Source organism: Zalophus californianus, chromosome 4 (assembly GCF_009762305.2).
Source record: "Zalophus californianus isolate mZalCal1 chromosome 4, mZalCal1.pri.v2, whole genome shotgun sequence".
Taxonomy (NCBI): domain Eukaryota; kingdom Metazoa; phylum Chordata; class Mammalia; order Carnivora; family Otariidae; genus Zalophus; species Zalophus californianus.
In genome coordinates this window covers 16804001-16829686 of record NC_045598.1, presented here as the reverse complement: position 1 = coordinate 16829686, position 25686 = coordinate 16804001, and the positions used below count along the sequence as shown (strand labels likewise).

The following is a 25686-nucleotide window of genomic DNA, read 5'->3' as shown; positions in this document are numbered from 1 at the left end:
CACCATGCACCAGCCACCATGCTGGGGTGAGGGTACCCAAACCACAATCCCAGTATACTCAGATCTCCACTGACTGCCACAGCCTGGAGCGGTGGGAGAGGTTCGTGGGGGCCCTGAGCTTTAATGCTGGGTCCATAAAGCAACATGCTCTGTGAGTTTGGGCAAGTCCCTTGACCTCTCTGAACCCATTTTCTCACTTGTTACCCCGGGTGGCGATTCCTGCCCCCTGGGGTTGGTGCAGGATGAGGAGATAGTGCAGGTAAGGGGCTTGGCTAGACAAATGTTGGTCCTCTAATACTGTGCTCTCAGGCACTGTGGCCTCCTAACCACTACGGCTGGCCAGGGACCACCTGGGGACTCCCCTGGCTCTCCAGTCCCACCCTGTGGTGATCCTTACTAAGGGTGCTGAGCATCCTGAAGCTGCCAAGTCTGTCGGGCTGGGGAGGTGGCCACAGCTATGCAGCCCCGCTGGGGCACTGGGGTGGGAGGTGGGTCAGCCCTGCCTAGCCCAGGCAGCTGTGGAATGAGGATGGGGATGGGGGTGGGCAGGTGCCCCACCCTGGGAAGCCCCACACCTGCCCTGTCTCTCAGGCCTGTAATAATCAGGGTTTCCTCAAGCTATTTCTGCTTGTCCTCTAGGTCTTAGCTCAGGTGTCCCTTCCTCCAGGAAGCCCTCTGGGACTCCCAGGCTGAGTCCGGTCTCATCCCCACCCTCCAGGCCTCCTTGTGGGTTCTCATAGTCCCAGCTGCCCCGTTCACACGCTCCATCCTCTGGACATCAAGGTCTTGTCTTTCCTGGTCTCTCTCCACTAAGAGCTCCTGGAAGCAGAGACCATGTTGGATCTCTCCCCTGTGTTCAGGCCCCGCAAGAGGCCCAGCACACCACAGGCTCTGGCCATTTCCAGAGGTGCTGGGGCATTTGCTGGTCATGGGCAGAGTTGGAGAGAGAGGGAACACAAGCAGGGGGAGTGGGCATATTCTGTCTGGTGCTCCTGGGGACAGGGATGAGGCTGCTGCTTTCCCTGAGGGCCAAAAATCCACTTCCTCAGATACCATATCCCTCCTTGGGGAGGGGACATAGGGACTCTCCTTGGGATCAAGAGCTTGGGGGTGGGGTCAGGGTGACATCAGGGTTAGGGATAGGGAATAAGGAATTCCAACTCTGCTCTGACTGGCCTCATTTTCCTTAGCTGTAAAGCAGGAGGGAATCTTCCCGATGGTGGGTGGAGAAGGGCAGGGTCTTGGTCTTAGCCTGGAGGCCATGCCAAGGAGTGGCTTGTGGTGGCCCTCTCTTTAGATATCATCTTTCATTGGCTGTCCCCTTCCCATTACTTGGGACCCCCCCCCCCATATGTAAAGTATTTAGCAAAAGAAACTTCTATGGGCGCCTGGGTGGCTCAGCCGTTAAGCGTCTGCCTTCGGCTCAGGTCATGATCCCAGCGTCCTGGGATCGAGCCCCACATCGGGCTCCCTGCTCCGCGGGGAGCCTGCTTCTCCCTCTCCCACTCCCCCTGCTTGTGTTCCCTCTCTCGCTGTCTCTCTCTCTGTCAAATAAATAAATAAAATCTTAAAAAAAAAACAAACAACAAACTTCTAGACAATAGCCCATCCTCACAATCACATCGACCCGGAAAGCCTCTCCTAGGTGGATATTCTGGTATCATCCCCCACAGTAGGCAGACCCAAGCTTGGTGGCCAGCTCTTCTCCAGTTTAGCTTTGGTCCTTGACCCTCCAGGCCCCAAATGGGGAACCAAATGGCCCAAATGGACACTCACTTCCCCAAGCACCCCCTACAGGTCAGGGTGGCCACTCCTTACTGAGCCAGCCTGCCTCCCACCTCCCTTCCCCCCCCATCCCCCAGCTGGATTCCTCACTGAGCAGTGGGGACGTGACATTCACCAGCGTCACTTCTGGTCCCATCTGCAGAGCGCCCCCCACCCCCACCCCGGCAGCTAATCCCCACAAAGCCCAGCGCAGGGCCCGGCATGACAAGCAGGCCCTGCGTGCCTGCAACTCTAGCAGGCGTGCTCTGAGGGGCCGAGGCGGGATTCGGCGCGGCTGTCACTCTCTCTGTCCGCTCCTCTAATTGGATTCCCAACACGCAGAGGTCAGCAGAAACGCTGGAGAGAAGAGAATCAAAGGGAAGGGGCATTGGGGAGATAAAGAGAGGCATTCTTCCTGGGCCACAAAGACCGCAGCTCGAGGGGTGGGGGGGCCCCATCTGGAGGGGGAAGGGGCAGGGAGAGCCTGAGCAGGCGGCGCTGGGCGGCAGAGACCACACGGGCTTGCTTTCCTCCAGCCTGGTGCTTCCTCACCTCACTCACAACGTGCCTTGGCTTGTGTGCCATCCTGCCCCCCGTGGGGGTCTGGGCATCCTTCAAGGCCTGGCCTCTTACTCCTGCCCACTCTAGGAAGTGTTCTTGAATGCGGCAGGAAGGCTCAGGAGATGGATGGACCTGGGTCCCCATTCTGGCTTGCCACCTGCTACCCCCTGTGGGGTTCAGGCAAGTCCTCACGATTTTCTGTCCCCTCAGTTTCCTCCTTCGTGGGATGAGGATAACACCAGCTGCCACAGAGGGCAGTGGCCAGTGACATGAGTGACACAGAAGTGACATTAGCCCAGTCCTTGGCACATGGGGCCCGTGCACAGTTCACGTGTGCCCTTCCTTCTCTTATAGAAGAACCACGGCTCCTCCACTGGCCTGCCCAGGACCCACCTGGCTTTGGGGTGTTGTGTAGACACAGCCTCTCTCCCAGGAAGAAGGAGAAAGTGCTGCGTAAACATAACACCCGAGGAGACAGATGTGAGAGGAATGACAATCCCCAGCCTGGGCGAGGGCTTCGTCATCAGGCCTTTTCCACCCTCTTTGGCAGACAAGAAACTCTGGGCTCCGGGAAGTGAAGGGAAGTGCCCGAGGCCAGCCAGTTGGAAAACAGCCCCAGATGAGGACCCTGACCCCATCCCAGCACTCTCATTGAATGCCCCCAGGGTCCCGCATGCTTTCCCGTGAATGATGAGCACGTTCTGCATATCCATGTTGTCTGCACAACCAGCGGGGGAGGCGAGCAGGCCAGCCTTGCTACAAAACGGGCCCTGTTTGCTTTAAGAATATTGCAACTGCTGACTTTGGTTCGTGAAAGAGACATGAAGAGGACCTCAAAGGGAATTTCTAAGAGACAGAAAATCAATGGCCCTGACATCCTGGCCCACAGAAAGTGTGTGTGTGTGTGTGTGTGTGTGTGTGTGCGTGCGTGTGTGCACGGTCTGCTAGTTGATCCAGTGCTTGCGCGCGCGCGCACACACACACACACACACACACATATGCTCACAAACACTCACTTTCAAGTGCATGTACCCCTGGCTCCTGGCTGGATCTCCTGTGGGCGGGTGTGCACAAACGCACACATACCTATCTGACCCAGGACACACCCACCCAAGAACACAGGCAGGGACCCTCACGTGCAAGGATGGATGCACACGCTTGTTTGATGTGGCACACACATTCCTTTACACAAACCGGCCCAGCTGATCCAGCACACGCATAAGTGTGCGCCCCCCTGCACACACACATGCTGGGGCAGGTCAGGGAGACAGAGAGACACACAAACACAGGGGCAATAATGACTTGCAGTGGGCCCCAGGGTGACCTGCTTGGACAAGAGCCTGTATATGTCCCACCCGTGAAATGTACGCACCTGCTCTTACGTCCAGAAATGTTCCAGCCACACACGTGGATGTTGGGTCAGTGGGTGCACTTGAACACATACAGGCACAAAAACACACCGACAGCAGGCCCAGCAAACACTCTCACACACCGAATGGGGCCAGCACACACACACACACACACACACACATGCGGGCACACACGCTGGGATGCTCTGCACTGACCCAGCACATGTGTGCACGCACACCGCTCCCAGGCCTCCAGGGAGCTCCCACAGACAGACAGTTCTGACAGCAGGGTGTGGGGGGAGGGCAGCAGCCCAGGGCTGGGGTTGCCAGGGATACGGATGCGGGGCTTCCAAAGCTGCACGGCCGCCCAGGCAGCGCAAAAAGGCCAGCGACCGCTCTTAGGTCTTTAAAATGTTGCTAAACAGATGGCAACACCTTTAAGGGAAGAAACTTGAGTTTGGTTTCCTAGAAGAAGCCAGGGTAACATGAGGCTTTGGGCCGAGAATTTGCTGAGGACATAGGGACAGAGGTGGGCAGAGCTCTGATGGCCCCCAAGGCCCACCCAGCCCACTACCCATGTGTCACTGCATAATAGGGTTATGGGGCCTTACTGGCTGTGTGGCCTGGAGCAAGTCACCTGCCCTCTTTGAACCTTACTTTCCTCCTCCTTAAAAGGGGTTGGTAAAAGCCCTGAGGGTTTAGGTAGCAAGTTCCAGGCACTGACCCCATGCCACCTGCTGGGTGCTGTGCCCAAAGCTCTACTTTCATTATCATTGAATCCTTACGGCTTCGCAGGTAACATTCCATTTACTATTATACCCACTTTATAGATGAGGACATCAAGGCTTTGGGAAGTGAGTCACCTGTCCAGGGTCACAGGGGTAGTCAATGTTGGAGCCAGGACTTGCACCTGGGCAGCTGGCTCTCAGCTCTGTCGTTACACCCTCCCGGCGGGCAACGTGGGGTCATTATCCTCATGTCACAGATGGTCACAGCTGCCCTGCTGGCCTCACCTGGGGTACCATGAGGACCAGGCATTGCAGAACCAGCGGCTGTTAGCACATCGGAGTCGGTCTGTAGGTGGTGACGTGGACCCCCAGAGGCAGGAGGGGAGGGGGTTGCTCTGATAGGAACCCAGGGCAGGGGGGGCAGAGCCCATATTTGGACCCAGGCACCCTGACTCTGTGAGCTGCGCCTGTGCTGCTCAATAAAAGTACCCTGTCTGGTTAAAATGATGCCATTCCACAAGTACATATTAGGCGCCTGCTATATACCCAGACTTGCTTGTAACTGAGAGGGCATTATCAACCAGCCCCTGCCCCCTGGGACATGGACATGCAGCTTGTGCTCCAGGAGCTCTGCCAGGGCCCTGACGGGTGCCCGCCCGAGAAACATTCCTTCCTAGAGCAAGAGCACCCCGTCCCCTCCCCTCCCCTGTCTTCTGAGCTCCCTTAACTCCTTTGAGCCTCTCCTGAACCCTGTGAAGCTGGGACCGCAGGCCCCATTTAACAGCGAGGAAGCTGTGGCTCTGACCCACTGGGTCAGGCAGCAAGGTCAGGGCCAGAACCCACAACCAGAAGAGACTTGGGGTACTGGGCGCCTCTTCCCTGTCTCCTCCAGGTCTCTGTCCTCACAGACCTGGGCACACGGTGGGCTCCCCCAAGCTCCTGGAGAGAGATGGGCACCCCAGCAGGCTCTGTGCAGGGAGGGCAAACACTGTCAGGTGGGCGCAGGCAAGGGAGTGAGGGCCAGAATGACGTTTGGTCAAGAACACGAGTAAGATGGGAAGATGCTCTCTGAGACCCCCAGCTCCGAGAAGGATTTGGGATTTTAGGGGAAATGCCAAGTATCAAGAATAAGGACCCTCCATCCATGCCTAGAAACATCTGTCCTAACAACAGACAGACCCGCTGGGCATCCTGGCCATGGTGGTTCCCCGCCCCCCCACCCCCAGAGCCCACCGGAGGTGGTAAGAAGAAGCCCAGCCTCACCAAGGGCCTTTGCTAGTATCATCTAGTCTCTTGAGACGGGGTGAGTGGGCTCTGCAATAAATCTTGATTGAGTAGCTCCTAGGAGCTGGCACTACTCTAGAAAGTGGACACAGTGGTGGATAAGACAGAAATGCCTGTCCTCAGGGAGTACACATTCTGGCTGGGAGAGACAAGTAGTAAAGGACCAAGCAAGTGAGCACACAGTATGTCTGATGGTGGTAAGGGTCATGGAGAGAAATGAAGCAGGAAAGAGGGCAGGATGTACATAACCGTGTGTGTACACAGGTGCACTCTTTTCAGCACTAGGGCAATGGGGGGGTCTTGGTGAGAAGGTGACGTTTGGACAGAGACCTGAAGAAGGTGAGAGGGACAGCTGACAAAAGAACATTCCAGGCAGAAGAAACCAGCAAGGAGACCCATGTGTCTGGAGTGGAGAAGGCAAGGGGGAGACCAGTCAGAGAGACGGAAGGGAAGGACAGCTCTGCAGGGCTTTGTGGGCCATTTTTAGGACCTTGGCTTTTGCTCAATGCAAGATGAGGGGCCTTGGGTGTACTGAGCAGAGGACAGGCATGATGCCCCTAATTTTTAGACAGAACTCTGGCTGCAGGGCAGAGAGGATACTGTAGAGGGCAGGGGGGAAATAGGATGGAGACGTCCAGGAGGTAGTTGGGTATGTGAGTCTGGCTTCAGATGTGGCGTCCAGGCTGGAGATAAGCCCAGAGAGGGCATCTGAAGCCAGGGGCCTGGACAGAATTACCCAGAGACAGGAGAGAGAAGAGGAGGTCAAGGACTCAGCACTGGGTCTTTCGAGGTGACGATGAGCCGGAACTGGCTACGAAGCACCCAGAGAGGCAGCAGGGATGCCAAGAGACAGCGAGGGCCCAGAAGACGCAGTGGTCACTTTGTCAAGGGCTGCTGGGAGGTCAGGGAAGCTGAGGCCTGGGAACTGACCCCTGACTGGTGACACGGATGTTACTGGTGGTTCTGATTTTGAGCAGTTTTTTTTTTTTTTTAAGATTTTATTTATTTATTTTAAAAAGAGAGAGAATACAAGTGGGGGTGGGGTGGGGTGGGGTGGGGTGGGGAGGGGAGCGGCAGAGGGAGAGGAAGACGCAGAGAATCCCAAGCAGACTCTGTGCTGAGCCCGATGTAGGGCTCGATCCCACAACACATGAGATCATGACCTGAGCGGAAACCAAGAGTTGGATGCTCAACCTACTGAGCCATGCAGGCGCCCCGATTTTGAGCAGTTTTGATGGAATGATGGGGCAGAGGCGTGACATGAGTGGGTTCAGGAGAGGCCCTGGAATAGGACTGAGCTGCATGGATGGGGGGCTGGGAGGGTCAGTGCCTGGGCACCAGCGTCCAACAGGCCTGGCAACTGGCCGTGGTCCCAGCTCTGACCCTTCCCAGCCGTGAGGCTGGGGCAGCTCCCTCCACCTCCCCGAGCCTTAAAGTCCTCATCTAAAGAGTGGGGGCAAGACCCTCTTACTTCCCAGGTTGTTGAGAATCAAACGAAGTAAGAATTGTGAGAACATTTTTCTGACAATGAAACACTGTACATATATTCCAGGGGGAAAGAGGACCAGTTTTGGATTTCATTTCTGGCTCATCATCCATTAGCTGTGTGATCCTGGGCTAGTTTTTTTTAACCTCTCTGAGCCTCCACTTCCTCCTCTCTAAAAACGAGAATATCGACCGTAGCCAACTTCTGGGGCCTGTAAGGATTCAGTAAAGTATCATACACCAAGCCTAGGGCCTAAGCCTGACAACTAGCAGGCGGTTCCACCCACCAAGGTGTGTCCCGTCCTTCTTGGGCTTTTGTCTCTGTTATTTACAACTGGGGTCTGGCAGGAGGTACAGGGAGCTGAGGTAGGACCCTGACAGGATGCTGGGTCCCTGGACAGGCCATTTCATCTGACATCTTTGGGCCTCAGGTTTCATAACCATGAGGCTAGCAACCAGCCGCTGAGGGCCCTTCACTTGACAGAACGGAGAGGACAGGAGACAAAGCGAGTGTGCTGTTTAGACACCGGCGCAATAGAAGTGTGTGTTTGCAGGCCTGTCGGTTGGCTGGGCAGACAAGTTACCAGGACCAGGAAACAAATCCATGTGATTAAAACAATAGCATCATGCAACCTCCACGGAGTTCCATGGAAAAAGACTGGAAAGGCCTGGGGGAGACACAAAGAGCCAGACATACCAGACAGGGTAGGAGTCCCAAGGCCGGCCCACCTTTCGGGGGGACCCCGGCTGGTCTCCCGGCCACGGATTGGTTCATCAGCAAGGTTGTCAGGAGCAGGTTGTCACCTCTCACCAAACCCACCTCCCCACCCCTCTGCACACAAACCTTGCTTTCTCTGAGCTGTGAGGGACTCTCCCCTGGGGCAGACCACCTGTTCCCACCTGGGATGGAGACTGAGGTCCCCTGCAGTGTTTCCGGCTGTCTCTGAACATCTCAGAGACAAGGATCTCCAAAGGGAGCCCCGAAGCACTGGGTTCTAGTCCCGCTTCCACCCCAAAGTGCAGTGTGACCCCGGGGAAAGTTAGGTCCTCTCTTGATTTCAGTTTTCCTTGTCTCTAAAATGGCAATAGTAACCTTCGCCCTGCTTCTCTCCTGTGGGTATCGTGCAGATCAAAGTATCTCATGGGGTGAGACCAAATGCTATACAAAAGCAGTCTCTAATCTTTTCTGGAACAAGGCAGGGTGTAAGTAAATAAATACTGTACATATGTAAGACATTATAATTACAAATGGCATTTCCCACCCCCACCCCCACCCCCCCCCGAGCTATGGAAAAAACCCCACCAGTTTGGTAGAGTGCGAAGAATTCTCATTAGGACTTCAGGAGGCCCGGGTTCTGATTCTAGCTCTGTACCTGACAAGGTGAATGAATGTGGGCATCACCCCACCCTCTGCCTGTCCAAAGCCTTGTAGGGATGGAACACATGTTGCTCCTAGAAGGGCAGAGGTCTGATCTGCCGGCGAGGAATTAACAGTATAATGCCCCCCATCTCCCTGGGAAAGCAGTCTGGGGCGGGGCAGGGAGGGGGGGGTGCCTCAGGCTTTGGCAGGCAGGTCAGTTCAAGCCTCTTACCAGCTGTGTGGCCCTGGCCAACTCCCGGAATTCCCCTCTCTGGGCCTGTTCCTCCTCCGAAGTCAAAGTTCATCCCTAAAGGTTCCGAGTAGGGGGAACCCAGGAGAAACAGCAGGATGGGGGCTGAGGACAAAGGGCCCCGGGGAGGGGGTGCCCCAGCAGGGTGGGGTGGAGGCCAGAGTGGGGCCTGTGGGGCCTGAGCCAGCTGCCGCAGAGCAATGAAAATCTCTTAACCACACAGAATTGTTAACGGCTCCCAAATCCTGTTGTACCACAGGCTTAGAAAGGCTTAAACTGTTAAATGCATAAACTTCCTCAATAAACGGGCCTCTCTCGCCAGATGTAAAGGCAGCGGCTGAAGGGAGGGGAGCTTCCCCAGCTGTTGATGGTCTTGCCGGAGCGCTATGGAGACAGCCTGTGACCAAACCGTCCACCTGGTGCCAGGCCAGGGCGGAGAGAGGACAGCACGGGGGCTCCAGGGGCAGACGGCCCGGGTTCGAGTCCTGTCCCTTCCTAACCGGGTCACCTCAAACAACTGTTCACTCTCTCTGGACCTCAGTCTCCTCTTCTGTAAAACAGAAATGATGATCCCTGACCCCAAGGGGGACTGAGAGTCAGTGAGACCCTGGGTGAGAGCGGCCTGGTCCACAGGAATCTCCTAACAAACGTGAGCACTGGGTGCCCGCCACAGAGCCTTTCTGCCATCTGCAAGAGCGGGAGAAATCAGAGGTGGGGGGCACGAGAGTGCCCACCTACCTGTGCCCACCTCCAAGGAGTGTGACCATTGGCCCCAGTCTACTTCCCGCTCCGATGGGGGCGTTCAATAAGATTAGTGTGCAGTTAGAGATACAAGGTGAGCATTCGGAAAATGCTGTGTGTGGGCCGACGGGCTCTTCTGTCTGGCCAGAGGTTAGCCACGGGTGGGTGGGTTTCCCTCCTGGAGGCCTCTTCCCACCCTGAGCAGGAGGAGAAGAGACCCCCAGAGACTTCTCCACCCCTGAGCCTTTGCCCTGGGACCGCATTCCACTGTGCCCAGCATCTCCATAGGAAAGCACCTTGTCCTTCAAGGCCCAGACACAAGCCTCCCTCTTCCACCCAGAATACCTCCTAGTTGCCCCAGCAGGGTGGCCCCACAGTCCTGAGCAAGAGTCCTTCCATCGGTTATTTGTCAAACCTTTCACTTCCCCCATCTCAGGTACCCCCCTCCCCCGCCGCCGTAATCTGGGAGGTGATCAGGACAGAGTACATTCAGGCCTCTCCCCATTCTGGTTAATCAGTTGTCCCAGCAGCTGGAGAAAGCCAGGTTCCCATTCTGCCTCCACTGCTTACTGCTTACTGGCCATGCGATCTTGGGCAACAGACTGACCCTCCCTGGACCTCAGTCTTCTCATTTGTAAAATGGAGCTAATCTTATCAATAGAAGATTCCAAAAGATAACAGAACACAGCATGGAACACAGAGCTGCGCACACAGGAGGGACTGCCCAGTCCCAGCCCTCAGGACCCCTTGCAGCCTCTGCCGCACCCAGCCCTTTGACAACGTGGAACTAAAAAGCCTGGCAGCCCCTCTAAGCCTTCTCCTTTAGCCCAGCGTTTCTCCTCTCCCCATCCCCCACCCCTAGTTGGCTGCATTTTGTCTGGGGGTCAGCAAGAGGCCAGAGTTAAAGGTCAGTATCATTTCTGATCATCTTGTTTCTGGACTAATTCCTGCCTTTGGTTCCTTCCATTTTCCAAAGCCCTGAGAAAAGAGTCCCTCCTCCAGGTAGCCTCCCTCCTAAGTGCTCCAAGGCTATAGTTACAGATAGAGCCATCTCCCCCACCGCAGACTGGAAGCTCGAAGAAGGCAAGAAGGGCCTTCATCATCTCTGCAGTCCCCACATCTGGCCCAGGGTCTGGTGCACAGCAGGTCCCTGGGCGGGGGGGTTGTTATGAGTATCAGGGGCCAAAATTGTTCAATGTTTCTTGCCCAGACCGCTGAGGGAATATGAAGGCCATGTCATCCCACGCCCTGATATCCAGATCCTTCCATTTGGTTGACTCAGGGAGGAAACTGGGCTGAAGTGGCCCTCCCTCCCTTTCTAAGAACACCCACTCTGCCTGCCTCTGGGTCTTTGCACCTCCTCCTCCTCACCTGGCTAACTCCTGCTCCTCGCTTGGCTTCCACTTCAACAGTTTCTCTTCCTGGAAGCCTTCCTCGGAGCACCATGACCCCAGCCGATGCTCCCCTGGGTGGGTCGGGTGCCTTTGTCTGCTTCTACCTCCACTTTCTGCAGATGCATCTGTCGACCTCTCTAGACTGGGTGGTCCTTGAGGGCAGGGGCCATGACTGATCTTTCCAAACACCCCAATGCCTGGCACAGCACCTGGCATGAGAGGCACTCACTATGTTTTAGCCTCCTGGTCCTCTATGAAGACATCACTGACCCCTCCAAGAAGCAAAAAAAAATCAGAAGCTGGTGTTCAGTGAAACACTGACGGCTGGCTGGCTGGACAGGTGGACCAATGTATAGACAGACGGATGGATGGTTGTATACAAAGATGCTTTGGGAGCATACAGGAAGGAGAAGTGGGGGAAGGGGCACTTCAGTTTTTAAGAGCCAAGAATTGAATAAGCCGAGTGTGTTGGCCAGGCTCCCCATCCAATCCCCTTCTCAAAAGGCTGGCCTGTGTGGTCTCAGGCCTGGCCTGAGCCTGGTGCTCTGGAGAGGGTGTCTGTTAGCCCTCCCCCTCCCCTAGCTGGGCGTCTCCACCCTGCCCTTGAAGAGATGCATCACAACTTCTGTGTGGGGGTCTGGGCCTCTCCTCCCACCCACCCAGCATTCCAACCCTCACACCCTTTCCCCAGCCGGCACAGGCCCTGCCAGCTGGCGGCCTCTCTCCTCCTCACCCCAAGACTGACCGCACCCTACCCCACGGACTTGCCAGATGCATCTGGGCCACTGGTCCAGCCTCTGTGGGAAGGGCTGGAGCTGAGAGCGTGGTAGGAAGGAGGCCACCCCGAGCGTGGCCCAGGGCCTAACCCTGAAGGCCCAGAGACATCCCTGGGCTTCTCCCTACCTTGGCTGAGGCAGCACAGGATTCTCGGAGAAAAGCAGAAAATAAAGTGACAGGCAGAATATCTCCTGCTGGTGAGCATGCGGGGAAAGAGGTACTCTGGACATCTGCTGCCAGGAGGGTACCCGGGGCCGTGCCTTTTTGGGGGGTACCTTGGCAGTGCGCATCAAACCTCTAAAAAACATACATACCCTTTGACCCCACAATTCCACATCTGGAAACATATCTACTCAAATACCAGGAATAGCGCACAAAAATTCGGGAACAATGACGTGCATCCTGGCATTTGTTAAGATAGATAGTGAAAAGTGGCCAGCAATCTACGTGTCGATCAACAGAGGATTGGTAAATAAAGTATGACACATCTTTCCTATGGAATTCCAAGAGCCTTCCAAAATGATGCTGGAGATCTAACATGACATGGGAAAGTGTCCACAAAATATTAATCAGTCAAAAACCCTTGTGTATTTTTAGTGGGAAGTTCACTTTTTCTTTAAACATAATCAATATGTGTAAATACACCCAGAAGGATCTCCACCAGCCTGTTGACAGTGGCTATCTCTGGACGATTTTAATTTTCTCCTATTTGCTTCTCAGTAATTTCTAAAGATTTAACAACAAACCTACATTGCTTTTGCGATAAGAAAAAGTTTTTTTTTTTCCCTCAAAATAAAAAGCTCATCAGAGACCAAAAAAAAAAAACCCCAAAACAAACCCAAACATTCACAGCAGAAGACAGTTTTGGTAGAAGTCCCTGTTCTTATTTTTATAACACTTCTCTAGGTATCTTCTCATTTACTCTGCACGGCAGCCTTTGTGTTTGTCCTGTTTTACAGATGGGCAAACAAAGGCTGGGAGTCAGTTGCTTGCCCAAGGTCACACAGTGAGGCAGAGCTGGGGTTTGAAACCAGGTCTCCAAGGCCAAGGTCAAGGAGAGGCCATGGCTGCGGGGGGAGAGTGGGGCTGGGGGTTGCCAGGCAGGGCAGGGTGGAGGAGAGGGAGAGGCTGTGAGAAGCCCAGCAGCTGGGAACTGGGAGTCTAAGCTAGAGCCAGAGGATCAACATGTGTGTGCAACCGCCCCCCACCCCCGGGCCCCTCCCCACTGACTCGCAGCCCCTCTCCCTGTCCAAGCTAAATATTAAAAAATCCCATTACGCCCCAACAGCACGCAGCAATCAGGATCTCTGTGGAGCTGCCTCCAGATTGGTTATAGATGTGGGTCTGCAGTTGGGAGAGAGGAGGGCAGGGCCCCCAACAGGGGTTAGGAGGGGAATCTGATGGGTAGGGGCAGAGCAGGGGTTGAGCTAGGGAAGGAGAGACCAAGAGAAATAGGGCTACAGAGACAAACTTGGAGACACTGAGGCAGAGGCACCTTCCCAATTGAGCCCATGAACATCTGGAAAGAGTCAGACAGACTTGAGCTTGGGGGGAGCCACTGCTGCAGGGGAGGAATTCCAGCCCCCCTCCCGGAAGATCTGCTGGCAGCGAACCCCAGTGGGGACTGTCATGCTGAGGAGATGGGGGACTTGGGGAGGAGAGGGGGCCAGAGTTCTTCTGAAGAAAGTCCCCAGAGTCCCTCACCTGGCAGCTGTATGGCCAGTGCAGGTCCTGATCAGGCGCCCAATAAAAAGTGAACGTTGATGCCTGAGTAGGGAGAAGTCATACCTTGACACCCATCCCCAGTAAGGCACAGGACACCCACCAAACACACCCTCTACTATCATACCTCGGGGCCGTTATTCATGCAGTTGGTTCTTTGACCTACAGTGACCTCCCTCCCTTCACCATCCAAATCCTACTCACTCTTCAGAGCCTAATTCAAATGCCACCTCCTCCTTGAAGCCTTCCTAGACCTCCAGTCAGAAAAGATGTCTTCTTTCTCATATTCTCAAAATGCTTTGACTGGATATAATTCATTTCTGGAAGGACCACACTCTGCCGCCTTCTCCATGTGTCCAAGTCCCCTGCTCACCCAGGAGCCAATGAGCCAAACCCTGTATCTCAGGTGCTCTCCTCCAGCCTTCCCAGGGTGGCCACTGTCAGCTCAAATGACACTTCTTCCAAGAAGCCTTCCCTGGTCCACCTGGCTAAAGCGAGTCTTCCTTTGACCTCTATTGCTGCATCTTTCTGCCCCTTTCATTCATCACAGCTTTAACTATTTTATTTATCTGCTCATTATTTTTTTCCCTCCATCATCTTCTGTCCACCGACTCAGACTAAAAACTCTGGGAGGGCAGCGAACGTTGGTATGTGCCTGGCTCACAGATGGTACTCAATACATACAGATCTGCCTCGACTTACCATGGGGTTACGTCCTGATAAACCCACCATAAGTTGAAAATATTGAGTGGAAGAGTCACTTAATACCCCTAACCTCCCAAACATCAGTTCTTAGCCTAGCATACCTGAAGCGTGCTCAGTTGAGCAACATCGTCTAACACAAAGCCTGTTACAACTCATGCAATTTATTGAATACAGTACTGAACGTGGATAAAAGACCGGTCACGTGGGTGCAGAAGGGACGCACGTGTCACTTGTTTACCCCCCTGCTCACGTGGCTGACTGCCCAGCATAAGGGAGAGAGTATCTGACCAGCTGTCACCAGCCCAGGAAAAGATCAGAATTCAAATTCTGAAGTACGGTTTCTGCTGAATATGCATCACCATGGCACTGTTGGAACGTTGAAAAATGAGAAGTTGGACTGCTATAAGCCAAACCATCGTAAATTGGGGACCGTCTGTATTGGCTGGAGGGCCAAATGGCACACGGAGGGTATGTAATACACGCTTGTTGAGAGGTTGACTGGCATCTCCAGGGCCCTCCCTTCCCCACTACGCCTTGCCCACTGTTGGCACTGGAGGAAGTTGGTCAGATTTCACTGGCGTAGCCTACAGTTTTGGGAAACGCTCAGGGCGCTGGGAACTCCCTGCCCTTCATTAGCCGCCCTTGCCCACCCCTGGGATGGCTGTGCCACTCCCATGAGGACTCACCTACTCGCCATCTGTCAGGTAGACTTTATCCAGCCTTATCTTCTCAAATTTGTGTTAACGAAGCAATGGATTTTTTCCTATCAAATTATGTATCAATATTTTTTTAAAGATTTTATTTATTTATTTGACAGAGTGAGGGCACGAGTGGGCAGGAAGGGCAGAGGGAGAGGGAGAAGCAGACTCCCCACTGAGCCTGAAACCTGACGTAGGGCTCAATCCCAGGACTCTGGGATCGTGAGCTGAGCCGAAAACAGACGCTTAACTGACTGAGCCACCCAGGCGCCCATTACATTCTAGTATTAAATGGATCTTTCCAAACTACACTCTCCCAGAGATTCTGCTAACAACCCTTCCATCCCTTAGGGTGGATGCTCCCTGGGGTGGTGGGCGGGGGAGGCTGGGCCCGTGGTCATCCATCTGGCCCTGAGTCCTATTTGTCTGACTGACGGTATGTTACCACGGCACGTGTATAAGCTAATGGTCCTGTTACAGAAGCATGAGGGCTGCTTGTTTAAAAATGTTGATTCTTGGCCCCATCTCAGAACCACAGAACCAGACCTGGGGGAGTGTCTGCACCAGACCCAGGAATCTGCATTTTAATGAACTTCCTGGTGGATGCTGAGGCAGAGTCAAGGTTGAGAATCCCTGAGCTGGAGACAGAGAAAGGACCCTGTCAACCACCATTCCTCCATGCCCCAGGCCAGCAGAAGTGGTGCCTGTGGGACCTGGGCTGGAGCAGCCCCACATCTGGGTGGCTGCAACATAGGCCACAGCATCAGCTGGTGTCCTACTGGCTTCTGAGCTCATTAATCACAACCTGACTGGCCTCCACTCACACCCAATGGCTGGCTGGGCCTCGGCCTGGGCCTGGGGCAGGCAGGCCGGCGGTCCGGGGAGGTGGGTCAGAGGGGACCAGGGCCTACTCCTAAGGAGAAGCTCAGCCTTGGAGAACCCGCCTGTGCCAGGCAATCTCTCTGATGGCCCTGGTGACCCCAGCTCCTAGGACTCACACCCCATGTAATGTAATTCCCTCTCCTGGAGTGGGGCCTGAACTGCATGACTGGCTTTTAACAAAGAGAATACGGCAGAAGCGATGAGATGTTACTTTTGAGATGAGGTCATAAAAAGATTATGGTTTCTGTCATGGGTGCTCTCTCAAACTTTCTCGGGTCAGTCGCTCTGGGGGAAGCCACTGCCCATGTGAGTCCCTGTGGCGAGGGACTAAAGCCTGCAAACAACTGTGTATGTGAATGTGGAAGCAGACCCCGCCCCAGCACCACCATCAGATGACACTACAGCCCCAGGAGAGACCTTGCACCAGAGGCACCTGCCCTGAGCCATACCTGGATCCCTGACCCTCAGACACTGAGATTACAAATGCTTGTTTTCAGCTGCAACATTTTGGGGTGACTTGTTGGGCAACGATGGGTAACTAATGTACCTCTTCATCTGGGCCCCACCCAGGGACAGCTCTTCCTCCATTGCTCCCTGAGCCCTTAGCCACGGTCGTGCCAGACACTGTACCAGTCTCCCCAGTGGGATGTGCTGCTTCACATCCCCAGATCCTTGTAGAACCCTCCTCTGGAAGGCCGGGGCCACCTAGTCAACATATCCCTCTCCCAGGACTCAGCCCCAATGTCACCTCCTCTGTGTCACCTCCCTACCTCGCTCCACCAATCTGCCCAGCCCAGGTGGTTCCAGTCAGAGCCAGTCAAAGGCATTCCCTCCTTTGTTCACTTACAGCCTGTCCCCACCACTAGATGGTGGCTCCTAGAAGTCTGCGCCACAGTCACGTTCTTCTGTCCTACCTGATGTTCCGCACAAGGTCTGACAGAGCAGGCACGGGTGAGGTTTGATGAGTGAATAAATAATGAGCAAAGAGTGACTGACTCTGCACCCCATGGCCTGCCACCTCCCAAGGCTGTGCTCTTTTTACACTTAAGTACAGAAAACCAGCTCTGTTATCCTCCCCCAGAAACCAGCCTTTTTTCCCAATGCCCCTGACTCTTTTCCAGGACCGTCACCTCCGCACAAGCTGGAATTCCCTCCTTCCTCCTTTCTAGCCCAAGTACTCACGCCATTCTTCACATCCCTTGATCCTAGCACCGTGGATGGCCTGGCCAGACAGCCACCATCTCTCGGGAGCACGGCTACAACGGCCCCACAGGCCACTCCTCCTCTCTTGGGCACCACGGTTATCCTCCTGGGGACCTCTAAAATGCTCCTTCAGAGCATAGAGGGGGGAGCCATGGGGACGGTGGATGCGACAGCATTTTATAAAGGGTAGGATCATGCGGTCACCTCAGGCCACACAGTGACTGGCACTTCAGGAACCCTAGAATTGGGTCCAAACTCTTAGCCTGGCATTTGGAGGACCCCCAGGATCTGATCCCAACAGGGAAGGCAAGAGGAGGTGGTACAGGTAGGCTTTAAATCACCATCCAGCTCGCACCATGGAGTACTTGTACCAGGCCGGGCTTCGTATACATCACATCTCATTTTGTTAACATTTATTAAACTCCTACTGCGTACTACAAGCCATTATAAGTGCTTTACAGCCTTGAATTGTTGAGTCTTCACAAATACCCTAAGAAAGAGGGTTTCACGTGCAGCCCAAGGCAGACAGCTAATAACAGGCAGGGCTGGGATTTGAACCCAGGTCTGTCTACCTTCACAGCCTTCTTACCACCACGCAGTCCCTCTTACTAACTTCTTATGTTTGCCACCCACCTTCACAATTGTTTGCCACAATCAAACAGCACCTGCACTATTGCTTACTTAGGATTTATCCTTAAATCGCCCTAAACGGTGAGGTGGCTAAGGGGTAGACTTGGAATCACACTACCTGGATAAGACTCCTGGCTCCCCCACTTAACTCTCTGAGCCTCAACTTCTTCCTGTAAAATGGCACCATCCCTCCCAGGGTTCTTGTGTGGAGTAGTAAGTTAGACATACAAAGTGCTCAGCACACAGTATGAGTGGCGGTTAGGAGGCCTGGCTTCCAGCGGGCCTGCGCATCCCCCTGCCCCTTGCATCGGAAGGAAGCGTGTGACTCGCCTGGGCCGCTGAAGTGTGCAGGGGAGTGGCGCGTGCGCATGGCAGGCAGAGCTCGGGAGCCAGCACGCCATCCACCTCACACTTCTCTCCGCCCTCATGATCACCGCATTCCAAACGGTGGCGCCTCCATCCGCCTGGCTCCCTGAGTGGGGGATCCTCGGCCGACCCCCGATGGGCAGGGAGCATCGAGTGAGAAATAAATTTTTATTGTTTGGTCACTTCCGTCAAGCCTGGCCTGTATTGACGGATGCAGCAAAAGTCCAATAAACATTAATTTATCCCAGTTATTTACTAGGCCTCATTTCTTGATGAAACGACATCACTTTTGTAAATGAAGACATACGGCACCACTTGCTGTTGTTAATATTCACATAATAATTAAGATGAGAAACGTTTATCCCTGTGCCCGCGAAAATCACCTTGCCTGCTCCCTGTTGGACATACGTGTACCGCCGTTCTAGAAGTGCTCTTCAAACGTTGCCCTCTGAGACACGGAACGCTGGCTGCCGATTTGGGAAGCCCGGCCAGAGAGTGCCTCATGGTCGGCTCCAGGCCACTGCCCTTGCCAGCCTGAGCCACTTCCCCCCCCCCCCCGGCCCCCCCTGGCCCACGTGTGCAGCCGAGTGCCGCTCCACGCCCGCACAGGGGCACCTGCCCCGTCGCGGCCCTTACCTCTGCAGACCGTGCCATTCTCCACCGCCTCGAAGCCCGCTTTGCACATGCAGCGGCCAATGGGCACCAACCACTCGCCGTCCCCGTTACAGTACAGCTTGATGGGCACGTCCACCTCCTCGGCGTTGGCGATACAGCTGCCCCGGGCAGCCACGAGCGAGGTGCTCTCGGCCCCCGAGAGGGTCTCCTGGAAGATGGCGCCATTCTGGATGATGCGGGGGCACTTGCGGTAGAAGACGCGCACGGCGATGAGGGACATGCAGCCACCATAGTCCTGGAAGGCCAGGTAGAAGCCACTGCGGGACACAGGCCCAAAGCTCCGCACCTCCGTGTTGATCTTCATGACTCGGCCACCCAGGTCCACCTGCGAGAAGCTCTCGTCGGCCGCGATGGTGTCCACCTTCACCCATGGATTCTCCATCCAGTTGGGGAAGGTCTTGGTGGCCGAGTCAAAGTCGGCCTCATAGTAATAGAGGTTGAAGGTCTCCTTGCAGGAGCCGGGCACGCTGGGGATGCTGCTGCAGTCACGCACCGAGAACTTCATCTCCACGTGGATGCGGTGGGCGCCGCGGCGCCGGATGAACTTTGTCCGTAGCCAGTTGTTCTGGCTCGACTCAAACACATTGCACACCTGGTACGTGCGGATCGTGTTCATGTTCTCATCGTAGCCACTCACCTCTTCCCACTGTGGGTGAAACGCTAGTCAGTTGGGGGAGATGGGGCTCAGCCCCACGGGTCGCCCGGCTAGAGGGGAGACACAGACCCTGTCTTAGGGAATCCTTCAGTTGGACGGGGGTAAAGAGGACGCTTGCCACTGGGGGCCTCCTAGTCTAATGGAGGAGGCATACACTCTACCCTAGGCATCTTCTAGTCTGATGATGGCGACATGATTCATATCATCAGAGAACTCCCAAGCTGAGGAGAGACATGGCCTTGGCCCCAAGGAATTCCCCAGTCTGTGAGGGAGACATGCCAATCTGATGGGAAGGGCACACACCCTGTTCTTGCTTTTCCCCTGATTAATATGGGAGATGTGACCCTCACCCCTGGGGTGAGAAAGGAGATGTGGCCCCAGCTCCTGGGAAGCTCCCACCTAGAAGGGAAAATAGCGAGAGGCCCACCCTGAGGGGATTCCCTCTGCTGGGAGAAGACATAGCTTTGTGCTTGGGGAGTACTAGTCTGATGGGGGAGTCAGAACGTCTGCCTACTGGGAGCTCCTATTCTGACCAGGGAGACACAGTCCTTGCCCCAGGGGATTGCCCAGTCTGACAGGAGAAGAGCCTTTATCCCCACGATGATGCAGAAGATAAGCAGTCTGTTCTGGGGCCTTCCGTGGTTAAGATACCACTAAAGGGGTTAGGGGACCTGGAGAGAGACTTTCTGCCCTTCCTGCCTATGGCAGGTGTCTTGGCACCCTCTCTGGGCCCCAGACTGGCTCTCGCACATGCAGCTGAGAGTTCCCGAGCCCCACTGCTGGGGGCTCGGCAGTGGGGCTCGGGGCAGGGCCATGGAAGGCTGGGGATGAAGGCCACCGGCCCCATGGTGTCTCCTCACAGACCCTCACAAGCCAAGCTCACTCACATGCTGAGCCTTTGTTCACAATTCTGTGCCTTCCTCGAGTACCCTCTTGTCTTCTCTGTCCATCCTTCTGGAGCCTCTTGCAGCAGGCTCTCTCTGGCTGCACAGTTTGCATTCGCCGACTCTCCTGTGGGCCTCTGGGGACACCAGCCTGGGTGAGGGCCGGGCACCCTTGGGCCTCTCGGCCTGGTCTCCCCAGCGGGGCTGAAAGCCTGCTGAGAGTAGCTCCATATCCCTCCTGTGTCCCCTTTGGCACTGGGCTGGCTTTCCCTGGGCTAGAGCCAAAAGAGCCAAAACAGCAGAGCACCCCTTCCCACCCATGCAGGCCTGGGGTGGGTGCTGGAACAGGACCTCATTTCTTTGTCATGATTATCGCACATGCTATATTATCATCACCATTTTACAGATGAGTGAGTAGAGACCAGGGAAGTGAGGCCCCTTGACCCAGGTCACACAGACCTAGACCCATTCCCATGCTTGGGCACGCTGCCTTGAAACACAATGACCCACAGGTACCCCAGGAGTCCTGGGTTTTGTTCCAGCTCTGTTAACTTGATGCATGGCCTTGGGCAAGTCACTTCCCCTCGCTGGGCCTCTATTTCCCCAACTGCCAAATGGGACTGTGGGTGGGGGGTGGTGAGGCAGGTGGTAGTAGGGGTGTCACCCTCAAGTGGGTGTTCTTTATTCTTCTGCCTTCCTCAGATATCTGGGCCAAGTCTGTGCGGGGCGGTGTAGTGGCTGCCGGCCTGGGGAGGGTTGATGTTGTGCAGGGCCAGTGCCCGTGGGGAAGGCCGAACTGGAGCCTGCTGGCCCAGCCTCGACGTCAGCGGTGGCTCTGAAGCTCCCTACATTGCATTTTTTTTTTTTTTTTTTTGGTGGCACCATGTGACAAAGTCAGCCCCTTGTTACAACCACTGCTCTTCTTCAGAACTTAATTAGAGCACTTAATTAGAGCACTCTGCCTTTCTCCCCTCTCTCTAATTAACATGCGGAGGCCCTGCAGCCTAAACACCCCAAATAATTGCGTCCGGGGGCCCTGCAGCCGAGCCTGGCCTCATTCCTGTTAGGGTGGGGCTGCGGGCCCGGCCGCCTTCACAGATGGAAAACTGGTGACAAGAAAGAGCCACAGAAAGAGGCCTGACCCTAGGGCCCTGCCTATTGAGAGCACAGGCCTGAGGTGGGGGATGCAGCTCCTTGGGGCGGCAGCAGAGTCCCAGTGGGAGGAGCTGGGATGGGGGGAAGGGAAGGGAGGGGCTGGGGGAGCCCAGAGCCCTCTCCGGAGCCCAGGGGACGTAACGATATAAAAATGATACCCTGAGAGCGTAATGATATAAAAACTCATGACCGTGACAATGATGATGGTGGTCCGACTACAGCTACTCATCAAGGGGGGCGGGGGGGGGGGAGGGGGGCACCCTCTGTCAGGCACTGTGCTAGACACCGTGCAGGAAAACCTCACACCAGCCCTGTGCAGAGGACATGACCACCATCATTTCATAGATGAGGAAACCGAAGCTCGGACAGGTTAAAGAACTGGCGCCAAATCATGCAGCCGGTAAGTGGCAGAATTGGGACAGAATTTCAGGCACGTCGGGTCCCACAGCCTGTATGTAAGTTGGTGCTAGAAGAAAGAGGAATCTCAAATTCTGCCTGTTCTTGCTCCTGAGGGATTCACAGCCTACCTGGGCTCAAACCACTGGCCCCAGGGAAGTAGGGCCCTCATGGAAGTGTGAGGATAAAAGCGCAGGGTGGGGGAGTCTTGTGTTATGGGGACCCAGAAAGGGGGCCCGGAGGACTCAGTCACAGCCCTGGATACAAACCTGAGCCCCATCACTAACTAGGGGTAACGCCCCTGGCAGGTGGCTATAACTCTCTGAGCCTCAGTTTCCTTACCTGTAAAATGGAGGTGTTTCCTCCCCATATGATTGGATATGATGTGTATAAAGGTGCTTCCTTGATTCAGTATGTAATACAGTGGGTGGTCAGAAAATGATAATTCACTTTCCTCATCTGTAGAATGGGGGCAGCGTGAGTTCCTACTTCTCAGCCTCGCCCTGAGGATGCCACGGGATAAAGACTGAAAGCAACCAGCATGTTGTCATGGTAACCGGTGCTCCATCAATAGTAGGGGACCAGGAGGGTGGGGCAATGAGAGGCCAGCCTCGGGCCCTGAAGGAGGGAAAGGGGCTGGAATTTAGGGGCATCCAGGCCCTGCAGCAGAATCCGAGGTCTTCTGAGGGACCAGGCAGGGTTTGGGGACCACCAACTCACCCCTGATGGAGGATGCACGATCCAGCCCAGCTCCGCTGTCGCTGTGGTTGAGTCCATCAGCGTTTCTGTGAGGAAAGCAAAGAGTCACTGCCGCCCACCTACTGAGTGCTGTCAATCACCCCAAGACCCCCATCCCTCAAGGACCTCCTTTACAGAGCGCCACCTACTTCCCTTGCACCAATCAATCATCTGGCTGTACTCCTGCAGACTACCCTCCCTCTAGGTCTCCCACTCCATGATCCCACCCACTCCCACGTTCCGGCCAATCGTCTGATTCTACCCCTCCAGGCTCCACCCCTTAAAGCCCAGCTTCAGCCCTTCTGCCCATGGTCATGCCTCCTCTCAGCCCACCACGTCCCACCAACCTGGCTCCTGCCATTTCCCTCCCTTGTTGGTGGAGAAGGGTCTTAACCTGGACTCTCCTGGGTGGGCTTCAGAGAGTCCACCAGGCAACCCTGGAAATTTTACATCAAACTTAGGGTGTCTGTTTGCTTTTTCGGCTTGCATCAAATTCTCAAAAACTGGAATGTGGCCCTTAGAAAGGCCTCTCTTTGGTCCCAGCTGAGCCCCATCAGTTACCCCACCCTGGCTCTCTGGCCTACACCCTCCCCCCTTCTCCAGGCACCTGGAGTCCTCCATAGTGTCCCCACACTGGGGCTCCCTCCCCGAGGGCTCAGTCAACTGTGCTCCTAGGATAGGGCCCTAGGAGTGGGGGGTGGGGTGGGTGGGTGTTGAGTGTGAGCACTGTGCCAAGTAGCTCCAGTCTGTCACCTGCCCTCTGGGGGTTAAAGAAATTCAAATGAGCTTCTGAACCAGCCAGGGCCCCGCCTGCCCCTCCCCCGACTCCAGCAGCTGGAAGGAAGGAGCCACACAGCCTGTTGATGAAGACCGCCAGGGCCAGAGAGAGCCCCATTCTTCCCCAGATAAGGCCCAGGACCCCTTCCCACTACCCCATGGGGAATTCAAAACACTTCTTGAGCTGAACTGCACTGAGCAGATTTAAATTGACCCTGTTCAAGCATTCATTCAACACATATATCCTGATGCTCCTTATGTGCCAGGCACTGGGGACCCCGAGAGAGAAAACAGTGAAGGGTAAGACCCTACTATGGAGTTGTTCACAGTCTAGTAGTGGTGATAAGGCGTGAATACAAATAGCCATGAGAGAGTGGGCAGAGAGACCTAGAAGGTCACAGCTGGACCTTCCACACCAGCTAGCTTGGTGGGCATGGGTGAGGTACGCTTGCTGCTATGCTCTGCTTCTGGGCCCCCGCAGACCTCACGAATCAATGCCCACACTCTCTGGCTGCACGATGCTCCTGGCCTCTGTGTGCCAGGACACTAACACCCACCGCTTGAGATGCTATCCGGGCCCAGCCCCACTGCTTCATTTAGGAGATAGGGCAGCTGAGGCACAGACAGGGGAAGAGACTTCCTAAAGATCCCAAAGGAGTTGGTGGCAGAGTGGGAGGTGCAGATCCCCTGCTTCCGACCCTATAAACTTCTAGATACTTAGTCGGATAGCCTGGGCTGGATGAACTCGGCTGAGGACAGTGGGGGCAGGGTACACAGTGCCCAGGCTGCCGTGAGGGTCGGAATGGGAGCAACAAGATCTTGAACTAGGGCAGGAGCGGCGTGGATGGGAGGAAGCATTCAGCCAGAGGTGACCCCAGTCAGACCCATGAGCTGACAACAGAGGAAGCAGCAGTGTCCCCATGACCGCCTGTGGCTTATGTCTGCGGTCACTGTGTCCCTTTGCACGGGGGGCTAGTGAGGGGGGAGGAGGGGTGCCAGGGACGCTGGAGTCCAGTGCCAAGGGCGTCTCTTTGATGGCAAATTGGAGGGAAGTTCTATTGTGGGGCTTTGGAGCTGAAAAAAGGGTTCCTTTTCACACTCCGAATGCTACAGATTTTTCTTCCTGGAGAGAACAAGGGCTGAACTTTTAACCTGTTTTCTCTCATCGGCCTCAGCCAGAGACGCGCCAAGCCGGGCTCTCTGCCTGGGCCTGAGGAACAGCTGCTGGGAGCCGTGTGGAACAAGGGAGAGGAGACTCTGCTTGGGACTAGAAAGGGCTCGGGTGGGGGAGGCAAGTGTGCCAAGCAGGTGGCCCCACCCCTTGGCTGGATTCTTGGGCTGACCCAGAGGCCAAGCACTAGAGGATTCCACGGCCCAGAGGAGGGGCTGTGAGCTACATCCTCATTGTATGGGTGGAAGCTCAGGCCCAGAGAGGGCAAATGACTTGCCAAAAGTCACGGACTAAAGGCTGGTGCTCAAACCCCAGGCTCCCAGGGAGCTCAGGCTGGGGGGTGCTCCCACCACACCTGGAACCAGCAAGGGGAGGATCTCAGGAGGCTGGAAGTCAAGGGGCTAGTTAGTTCACAGATAGGAAGGGGCTAAGAGGGAGTGTGAAGTTTGCAGAATACCCTGGGGCGGGGGGACGGGATGCAAGAGGCTCCCTTCTCCCCATACCAGTCCTGGCTTTGCCCGGAAGGCTGCCTCTGGGAAAGCTGTTACCCCGCGGGGCTGTGGCCGGAGGATACCCATGGGTGCTCTCCCCGCCCCCCCACTTCCCCTCGGCCTTTTGCTTTTCGACATTGACACCTCCCTCCACGCCCTGCACATAAGGCAGGTAGGCAGAGCAGATAAAGTAGGGGTCGGGAGGTCAGAGGGACTTCGATTCTAACACCCACTCTGCCACCTACTCGCCTTGTAACCTTGGACCTGTAACCTTCCTAAGCCTCGGTTTCTTCACCTAGAAAATCGTCATAGTGCCTTCTGAGTGGGGCCAGGAGGATGGAAGGACAGGGAAGTGTGTTAACTTGGAGCCCCGCGCAAAGCAGAGCCTCAGTGAGGGGCCGATATTCTTTTTTTAGACGGAGCGTGGTGCTTTTTGTCTGACCCAGTGCCTGCACACATGCCATTTCCTCTGGGCTCATGCGGTGGCCCCTGAGAGTGAAGGCGAGTCCAAGAGGCTCTCCCCACACTCCAGACGGTGCTTGCCAACATCTGACAAACATCAGCCTCTAGCCCCAGCGCCTCAGCCTCCGGGGAGCCTTCCTGGTCCATCTGATGCTGCTTTCCTGGGATGTCCAGCATTTCCTCTTTGTTCCTCTCAAAACGAACACGAAAGTCACATTCGGTTCCCCAGGGAGTCTGGGGCTAGTCATTCTTGCCCCAGGAACCTGGGTGGCTTCAGGAAGCCAGGCTTCCTTCCACCACCAGCATTTCCTTCCTTCTCCCCATATCACCCCAGACATCTCCCCTCCAGCCCCAAAAATCTGCAAAAGGTAGAGAACTCATGG

At 55.3% G+C, this 25686-nt stretch overlaps 1 protein-coding gene across 2 annotated transcripts in view; it reads right to left on the bottom strand.

Moving 5' to 3' along the window:
- Nucleotides 1-22593, bottom strand: part of EPHB2 (EPH receptor B2) — a 123497-nt gene extending 100904 nt beyond the window's left edge. For both annotated transcript variants that reach the window (XM_027581421.2, XM_027581429.2), the window contains exons 1-2: nucleotides 22385-22593; nucleotides 18536-19220 (exon numbers count right to left, since the gene is read on the bottom strand). In XM_027581421.2, coding sequence (XP_027437222.1) covers nucleotides 18536-19220; nucleotides 22385-22441 — 742 coding nt within the window. In that variant the 5' untranslated portion in view covers nucleotides 22442-22593. The remainder of the gene's footprint in view (nucleotides 1-18535; nucleotides 19221-22384) is intronic.
- Between the last annotated feature and the right edge of the window lie 3093 nt (nucleotides 22594-25686).